General features: G+C 45.5%; 1 protein-coding gene across 1 annotated transcript; it reads left to right on the top strand.

The window, feature by feature from the left end:
• The first annotated feature begins 619 nt into the window (after nt 1–619).
• LOC120695181 lies at nt 620–3,586 on the top strand. Its single transcript, XM_039978484.1, has 4 exons — nt 620–648; nt 741–3,316; nt 3,403–3,468; nt 3,535–3,586. Exons 2-4 carry the CDS (start codon nt 753–755, stop codon nt 3,584–3,586), a joined length of 2,682 nt encoding a protein of 893 aa, XP_039834418.1. The 5' UTR covers nt 620–648; nt 741–752.
• Nucleotides 3,587–9,510: the final 5,924 nt, after the last annotated feature.

The raw sequence follows: 9,510 nt of genomic DNA, 5'->3' as shown, positions 1-9,510 counted from the left end.
TCCCGTGACTGACCGGTGGGTCCCCTGCTGCTAACCACTTACATGTGGGTCCCATCTATGGGGTCTTCCACGCCTCCGCTAAGCTGGCCCCGCCGGTCAAGCTCGCCTCCGCTCAGATCGAATCTCGCCGCTCGCCTCCGCTCGACACCTCCCTGCCGCCGCAGCCGTCCCCTGCGCCCGCCCCTCACCTCCTCCCGCTTCGCCCGCATGTACCTCGCGCCACCTGCATCGCCTCCCACGCCTCGCCTCGCCTCCCAGCCGCCTGCATCGACCTCGCGCCTGCAACGAAAGCGGGTTGGTCCGGAGCCATAGCGGCGACGAGGCTGCCCTAGGAGACGTCATCGTGATCCTAAGCTATGAGAGCTTCGACGCCAGGTCGAGAACCTCCTCCCAACCGACGGCCAAGAAGGCTGTGGCCGAGAGCAAGGAGGAGCCCATAGAGGAAGCCGTCACCGCTACCTCTCCATCGCCGTCTTTGTCTCCTAGTGGCCGCGGCGGCGCCCGCATCGACCTCATGCCGCCGGCAACCACCACGCGTCCAGCAAGTGCCAACGCCAGCTTTGAGCTTGTGACGTTCCCTAGTCTGTGCGGTCCTCAATCCAGCCGTCTGCCAATATTGGTCCCCCCCGTTCCAGTTGTCCGAAGCAGGTGATTCCTTGTGCTTGCTGTCATGCATCATTTTTATCATGCTGTTGCTGCCATGCATCTTGCTACATTCAAATAGTTTGTAATTTTTGTAGGAATTACATAGGATGGATTCGTTTGAGCTGAATGTCAGAAGGGAAACAAGCAGATTTGGACAGAATGGTAAAAAGTATTATCTTGGTGGCTTTGATTTTAAAATTGTTGGATATATCTATTGGACATTTGAGCAATTATGCAAGGCTTTTTGTGATGAGTATGCTTGGGGTAGTGATGATGACGTAGAAATCCAATACTATGACAAGGTTGAGAATAAGTTTGTCCAAGTTAGTTCCGATGCAGAGTTAACTCTTATGTTTGTGAAGAATATGGAGGATAGGTCAATAATTTTGCAGAATGAAGTTGTTATCAGAACAAGAGCACAATGTAATCCTAACCATCCTGTCACTGCCAATACATCAGTGCAATCCCAAGCTTCTTGCAATAAAAGTCAGCCTAGCAGTACTACAAGTGAGCATGTGAGGTCTCAAGCTTCTGGTAGTACTGTGCAGGATGTTATAGTAGAAGAAAGCTTACCTGATCAGTTTGTTTCTTGTGACAATGATGAGAGGCTTTATGCAGATCTAGTTGATAGGACCAACATAGAAGGTTGTGATGAATTAATTGCTCAATTTCAAGAAACTAATGATGAAGAGAAGGAGGAGAACAATGAAATGGGTTTGGGTGAGCTTGTAGGTGATGAAGACCTACCAGTGATTCATTATGACAAAGATAATCCATCTCTAGATGAAGGCAGCACATTCCCATCAATGGATGATTGTAGGATTGCACTTGCTACTTATTGTATTCGGGGTGAATTTGATTTTGTGATTGACAAGAGTGAGCCAGGTAGATTGACAGTGCACTGTGCATACAATAGGTGTAGATGGAGGATGCATGCCTCCCCTATGAGGAATAGCACAATTATTCAGGTTAAAGTGAACCCGTTTCTTCATACATGTCCAAGTGCTGAGAGAAAAGCCTCAGTTAAGGTAGCTAAGAGCAGATGGTGCGCCGATGTAATGCTGAATTGGGTTAGGGAGAACCCTTGCATTGGTACAGCTGCATTGGTAAGGAAAATCTATGGGACATATGGTATTCAGGTGCCTTACATGAGGGTGTTCTATGGTAAGAAAATGGCTCTTGACCGAATTAATGGTCCGTGGAAGGATAGTTTCAAGTTGGTGTACACATTCAAAGCAGAGGTAGAGAAGGCATGTCCAGCAAGTGTTGTAGAAATAGATAGGCACACGGTGCAATACAAGGTGAAAGGAAAGACTATGGAAAAGGAGTGCTTTAGGAGGGTGTTTGTTTGCTTCAAGGCATGCTGGAAGGGATTTCTTGACGGTTGTAGGCCGTACTTGGCAGTGGACGCAACCACTTTGAATGGGAGGTTTAGAGGTCAGTTAGTCGCTGCTACTGCTATTGATGCACATAACTGGCTATTTCCGGTAGCTTATGGAGTGTTGGAGGCAGAATCAACTGAGAGTTGGAAATGGTTTCTCCAGAACTTGCGGCATATGATAGGGTTTCCAAATGGGTTGGTCATACACACAGATGCTTGCAAAGGCCTGGAAATTGCAGTTGATCAGGTGTTCCCTGGAGTGGAGCATAGAGAATGTATGCGGCACCTTGTTGCTAATTTTGGGAAACTGTTTAAAGGAAAACTGTATGATGACAACCTATGGCCATCATCTTTGACATATAGCTCAAAGAAGCATATGTACCACCTAAGGCAAATGTTCACAAAGCAAGAAGTGAAGGACTTCCTAGAGAAGGATCACCCCAAGATTTGGGCTAGAAGCAAATTCAATGAAATCTGCAAGGTTGACTATGTCAACAATATCCTTGCAGAGTCGTTCAATGCATGGATAAGGAAAGTCAAGGGGTTAAATTTGGTGGATATGTTGGATAAGATCAGGCAAATGCTGATGTCCAAGTTTTCCTTGCGTCAAAAAATTGCAGCTGAAAAATTTGTTGATCACAAAATCATTCCAGCTGTGATGAAGCCCTTGCATGCTAAAACCAGATCTTTGAAAATGACACTGAATAAGCGAAAGCCTTATGAGGCTGAGGTGACAGCAATTGACAAGGAGAACAGAGAATGGAGGTATCCCGTGGACTTAGAAAAGAGGACATGTAGTTGCAGGCAATGGCAGATTACTGGGCTACCCTGCATCCATGCCTTATTTTTCATTACTTCTCTTCGTGGTCCAGCTGCAGAAATTTATCAGCACGTGCATGAGTATTACTCAGTTGCCAAGTTTAATGCCACATATGCTGAAAAAGTGCCTTCCATGGAGGGAAAACAACAATGGGAGGTCGTCAATCCAGGTTTCGTTCTACACGCTCCACTTCAGGGAAGAGCACCAGGAAGGCCAAAGAAGACTAGAATAAGGTCAAGTGCTGAGGGGAGGAGTGGACTTGGTCCAAGGAAGCGTAGATGCAAGAGATGTGGAGGTTCAGGACATATTGCAAGAACTTGGAAAAATGCTGTTGATGCATCCTTTGGAGAAGATGATCATTGGGGGGCAGAAAATGCACAAGAGCCCCCAGCTGAACGTGAAGCGGAGCCCCCAGCTGAACATGAAGCGGAGCCCCAAACTGTGCCCTCTAGTGTTACATGTGTGGCTAGGTAAATGTCTGTTTTTCCTTATTTTTGTCAAATTACAATATTTACTTTTTCCCTGTTTTTGTCAAATTACAATATTTATTTTGTAGGGAGAAGAAAAATAAGAAAGTAAGAGAGGTGGGAAGCACCTTCATTGATATACAGGAGCAGTCTAGGTAAAAAATTTGTGTTTTCCCTAAGTTGTTGGTACAGGTAACAATCTTGTTTGTTGTCTTGTATAGGAAGAATAAAAGGAAGAAAGGCAGGGAGGTGGCAAGCTTCTTGCAGACTTGATGTGAAAAGCTTGGGAACTTGGATATTGTTTCATGCAGACTCGTTTTCTGATGTGAAAAGCAGGCTACCTGTATGTTGGTACTTTGTATGTTGGCTACCCGAAGGGAACTCGTTTTCATGTAGACTCATTTTCTGATGAGCTATAGAGCTTGGGAACCTGTATGTTGGTACTTTGTACTTGCATATCTGATTTGAGTCCAAAGGTTAAGAACCTGTACTGCATTTTCTGCATGATGCTAATTTTGAGATATGATTGTCTATGCAAATGCAAGGGTGTAATATGCTTTGTAGTTAAGGCTTAAGATGGCTGGATTTTGGAAGAACCATTATGCGTGAAGAAACTGGATTTTATTTCTCTGACGGATTACTTGTGTTAGAGACATGTGTCCTTTAGTAGGAAGTGGTCACCTCAATATAAGCCAGAAGCTCAGAAATTGATCGTATTGCTTGCACATAAATTGCGGAGCCTGTGTTGCAGCAACTCCCGGTGAGAAAACAGAATAGCCCAACAAGTACATAAACTGGGCTGCCACCAGGTAGGCCCATTAACTCATAAAATACCATCTCCTCATATATACACGCCAAAAAATAGAAAATGCCATAAACTCGTGAAAAACCATTTTAGAAAATGCCATAAATTCATCTTAGGTGTAAGTGCATCTAGCCCCTTAGTGGGTTTTGGTTGATTGATTGACAACATAATTATGGATGTTGATCCATATATGTCTCTCTGTGAGTCATTGAAGCTTGATTGAGCACACCATGTTACTATCTAGAAAAGATGCAAGCAAGGATCACAATATTGAAGAAATAGCTATTCAATGGATACTTGATATGATGTGACTTGAGTATGGCTTGATAAAGTGAAGATTGCAAGGAAAGGGCTTCGAGGTACTAAGCGAAGGTGAAGGGCAAGCGACGGCTTGGGACCGAGGTACCATGGCTAGGGTGAAGAAGAGAGTACTTGCATTGGATCGAGGTACTAATCAAGCTATGAGAAGTCATGTTGTGTTGAGGATCAAAATATTAGTGGAAATGACTTGAAGCCATTGAAGTCTTTGGTCAATGTTTAGATACTTCAATGGAGATATGACCATTTGTGAACAATGTATACAATAAGTTTTTCCAAATCATATGAAATTTTTATGTCAACCTTTCCCAACCATGTCAAGAGTCCATGCCAAGTTTCAGGAATTTTTGACAACACTTGGATTTTATTTTATTTTTCTCAATATGACTAGTGGGAGAAAATGTCAAATTACTGACATAAATATTTGAATTTTGGAACAAGATTATGGAATGGGTGTACATTTTGGAAGAGGATGTGAAATATATTTTTTGTACAATTTATTGATACATATTTGGGGTACATTACTCAGTGTTGTTAGCAAATTATCCCAAAAAAACCTTTTCCATTACTCAGTATTGTTAGCAAATTATCCCAAAAAAATCTTTTCCATTACTTAGTATTGTTAGGCTGTTATGGCATGTTGGAAAAAATTAGATTGCAAATTTCGGTGAATGATACATATTTGAAGCACAACACTTCATTGTTTCAAATTACAAACAAAAGGGAAAGGGTCCCCAAGGTAAATGACCGAACTACCCTTCTACACTTACGGCCCAAAGCAAGAGTTTGGCCTGGCCTAGGTTGCTGAAGGAAGCTCGGTTTTTGTTGGACCAAAGGCGCCGAAACGCCAACCTTTTGGACCTTCCCGCACCTCTGCTCCAAACCCCCGCGCCTCTCCTCTCACACGCCTGCTTTTACCTCACCTGCGCGCAGCACCGCTAAACCCATGCTTTTTGCAGGCCGTCGGTGCTCGGGGTACGACGGAGAGCACCCACGGGAAGGTGAGCGCGTCATCCTTGGCGGAGTAGACGGAGGCGGCGGTGGCGAGGATCGACAGGAGGAGGAGGGCAAACCAGCCGGATGTGAGGCGGGAGTGGAGGCGACGTTGGGCGTCGGTGCCCGGAGCGTCGGAGTCGAGGGCGGTGTTGTCGGAATCGATGTGGGTAAAGAGGGTGTGCGAGATGTCAACGTGGAGGAGCCGAGGAGGAAGAGGGCGGAGAGCGGAAGGACCAAGGCCCTCTGATCCCTGCGGAGGATCCCTGCGGAGGCGGCGTAGATGCCCGTCACTCCCAGGAACTGCAGCTCCTCCGGCTCACACTCCATGGCCTCGATCTTGGGGGATTGCTTAGGGTGCAGTGGTTGGGTGGGGAAGAGAGGGATGGATTGGGGAATTTCTGGTCGGGGGGAGGAAGAGGAATGGGGATGGAAGGCCCTGGAGGAAGGAGGAAGTTTTCTGTTGGTAATCTCTATCCCTAAGTTCTAATATCTTTCTTGTATAAAAGACCCTCTGATCTAGAATGTGAACTTTCTGAAGATGTTGTCAAATCTCAATTAGGGGATTGAATTTGTCAAAACAAGCATTTTCTTTTGTTGCCTTTCAGCTGTTTCAAGTATGAACAATTTGCCGCAAATAATTAGTTCTAATATGTTGTATTTCATCTAGGCGAGCACTGAACCACAACATAACAGTTAACTAGCTTATTCTGTATGCCAAGTTTGGAAGGGAAAGGAGGAAGAACCAGTATGCCAAGTTCTGGAAGAAGGGCCTGTATGCCAAGTCCCTCCCTTCCTGCAGTTCTGGAAGAATGGCCAGTATGCCAAGTTCTGGAAGTAGAAGGGCCAGTATGCTAAGGTTTGGAATGAGTTTGGAAAATCGATCAAGCTGGGCATCATTGAAGATGCAACTAACAGGAACCACCTTGCCAAGCTTCTTAGATTTGAAAGCTTCATCCTTCAGTGCTGTTTCCATTCATTAAGAGTTTAATTATGTGTAGTAGGCAAAAGAAAGCTAATCTTGTATTTATTTTTTTGTTTCAGTACCAAGTCTGATGGCAAACTCGCCTCTCTTGACGAGTACATTTCAAGGATGAAGCCAGGGCAGAAAGACATCTTCTACATTTCAAGGATGTCAAATAGATGCATTGTTGTATTAAAAAAAATTTACAACCGTGCCCTCAGTTGAGGCAGGGATAGGAATTGTAAAGGATAAATGCTGATTGATTGAAATGGTACATACCTCTTCCCATAATTGTAGCTCTGCAGTTGAGGATTTCTATTTCAACATGTCTGTGTATAGCTATACACATTGTGATTCCTAATTACATGCACTGTGAATGCAATTTCTGGTACAATTATGATGCAAGCTTTACTGAAACTATAGCAAGATTGCTGATTGCATTATCTTCTCTCACTCAAGTTTCTGGTACAAGCTGCGGAGACCTGATCTTTACTCAAGTGTATGTTCAATGTTGGTATACGAACAAAGAAAAAACGTAGCAATGCACGGGCATCCTACTAGTGGTGTTTAGTTACGGGTTGGTTCCATGGGTTGGCCGGGTTGAAACCCAACCATGTACAGGTCTAGGCGATGGTTGGCCGAACTGACCATTTCTTTTGACAGAAAAAGCATGCCTAAATGGCTATTTCATTTGCCAGACTGCATTTGGACATTCAGGATCCAGAACCATACAGGAAACACAGTTTTACAAGCCTCCATGTGGACAACAGACACAATATACATTAAACTGGAACATGCAGAAATAACAAGATGTTCAAACACAAACTTACAACCCTTAATACATTACCGGCTACAGCTTCAATAAAGTACCGCACACACTGAACACAGAGAATGAAGAGTACCCAACCAGGAACTGCCAACCTACTACATCGGCAGTGAAACACAACATACCCTACAGATTCTCCAGTGACTACATTACCAAGCTTACACATACAAAGACAAATTAATTCATGCGGCGATCATGTATCTCCTCATAGTCGATGCCATGCTCCTCACACCATTCAGAGTCAATTTGCAAACGCCCATCTTCAAAGAAGTGATCTTCCGAGTAGAAATATTCTTCCAAATCCGGTGGCTCCATTCCCCCTCCCAAGCTACAAAACACTCAGCTGATACCTTCTCAAGCGACTCGGCGGTCTCCATAAGCTTACACAGGTATGGTTTCACATGATCGGCAGTGCCTTTATCCAACAAACCTGATCCAATGCCATAAGCCCCCTCCCTGATCTATTTTGCTGAGTGCTTCATCTCATCAATTGCCAACTCAAGAGAATTTCTCACCTCTTTGTACCTTATGTGCTGCAACAAAGATACATCAAAGATTAAGTTTCACTGCAAAATTACTGAACCTAACTCGACAACCTATGCTCATCAATTACCAAAACATGATTATTCATTTCCCAAACAATTATCTATGCTGATTACTCAGAAAACTAGCTTCAGGCGGCGCCACAGGACCAAAACATGATTATTCATTTCTCGAACAAGATTCAAAAATTGTTTTATCCACAACCTACAAACAAGGGTATAAAGAATAGAGAGCAAGAATGACCTTGGTACTTACCAGGACCTTCATTCGCAAATGAGCTTCTTCCTTCTAGGACAACCTTCTTCCACGAGTGGGCACGACATCAGGAGTGGTGCGTGTGGCCTCCGACGGGATGCGCGCACCAGCCTGCAGGGGGCGCGCGGCGGCCGTGGGTGTGGGAGAGACGTATTGTCGGGTGCGTGCACCAGGGACGACCGTGGCGGCCAGTGGTGCACGCCCAGGGAGGGGCGACGCTGGGTTGAGCCCACGAGCGGCAGCGGCGAGCGTCGGGGTCCACCCAGGGAACGAAAAGGGAACTGTCGAGTCTGTGGGAACGCTGGATTCGGAAGGGCGGCGAGCGGCCATTGCAGATGCTAGGGTTCCGGCGATGGGGAAGAAGGGCACCTGCGGGGGAACAGAATGGGGAAGACGACGAAAGTACAACGCGACAGGCAGTGCTGGCAAGAGAGGATCTAGGCGACGACGACGCGGGTGTTGCCGGAGGTGAGCGGCGGTGCCGGGAGTGCTACGGGGCGGCGGCGGCGGTTCGATTCGATTTGGGTTTGATGGGGAATGAGGAGGGGGGAGGGGCATGACAGGTGGGGCAACCTAGTAAGGTGGGCCGCATGGGTTCTTACAGGTGGGACCTACATGTAAGCGGCTAGCAGCAGTGGACCCACCGATCAGTCACGGGACAGAGGGACGGAATCCCTCCGTAAGGGCAGAGGCTAGGTTCCGTGCTCGCCAAAGGGGTAAAACTGAGGAACGTGGGAATCTATGGGTAAAACTGAGCTCCCTGCCTCAACTGAGGGCACGGTTGTAAAAAACCCAAATTTATAGGTGCAGCTATTGGTAAAAGGCATCAAAAACTCAACCTTTTCTGAGGGAAACTATTCTATCATGATTAAAGTATCCACCATATGTAAAAGCATGAAAGAATAGTATGACAGGAAAATAAACATCACATGCATATAATCATATTATATTGTGAATAGTATGGCCTCTTGCATCACAATGGGCTCCATCGCCATGGCTCCAAGGTGACCTCCATTTCCATCCGTCCTGTCTTGTGGTGATCATCATCGCCATCATGATTGAAGCCTCCATGAAAAGATACTAAGCTACTACATCTAATAGCTAGTGACATAATTACATGAGGATTCAAACATCACAAGTCGACACACAGGTCGTTATACAATAATGGTGCAACCTCAACCCGGTTGTGTTAACTTGCGACATGCAGGCCGCACAAATCATCACATACATCATCTCATGACATTGAGGCCATACCATTCACATCACACCCTGCAAAAACAAGTTAGGCGTACGGCATGTTCTACCAAAGTAGCGCTTAGGAAGCCGCTATAGCGAGAAAGCAACGGCGGTCCCTATGGAATTACACAGATCGCATCTATGGAATCCCTATGAAAATCTCATCAGAGTGATCGCATCACCTCAAATCCGAGCCATTCATAATGCCTCAATTTTCACTAGGTCAATCATATTGACCGTGCAAACTTTGCACTTGA

Source organism: Panicum virgatum, chromosome 2K (assembly GCF_016808335.1).
Source record: "Panicum virgatum strain AP13 chromosome 2K, P.virgatum_v5, whole genome shotgun sequence".
Lineage (NCBI taxonomy): Eukaryota > Viridiplantae > Streptophyta > Magnoliopsida > Poales > Poaceae > Panicum > Panicum virgatum.
The sequence above is the reverse complement of the archived record's forward strand: the minus strand, read 5'-3'. Positions and strand labels throughout refer to the sequence as shown.

What these genes read in the sequence shown, in the direction of transcription:
- LOC120695181 (XM_039978484.1), top strand. Translation starts at nt 753, where the DNA reads ATGGATTCGTTTGAGCTGAATGTCAGAAGGGAAACAAGCAGATTTGGA. An exon ending in AGTGTTACATGTGTGGCTAG is followed by an intron (nt 3,317 to 3,402) that starts GTAAATGTCTGT and finishes TTTATTTTGTAG; the next exon opens with GGAGAAGAAAAATAAGAAAG. An exon ending in GATATACAGGAGCAGTCTAG is followed by an intron (nt 3,469 to 3,534) that starts GTAAAAAATTTG and finishes TGTCTTGTATAG; the next exon opens with GAAGAATAAAAGGAAGAAAG.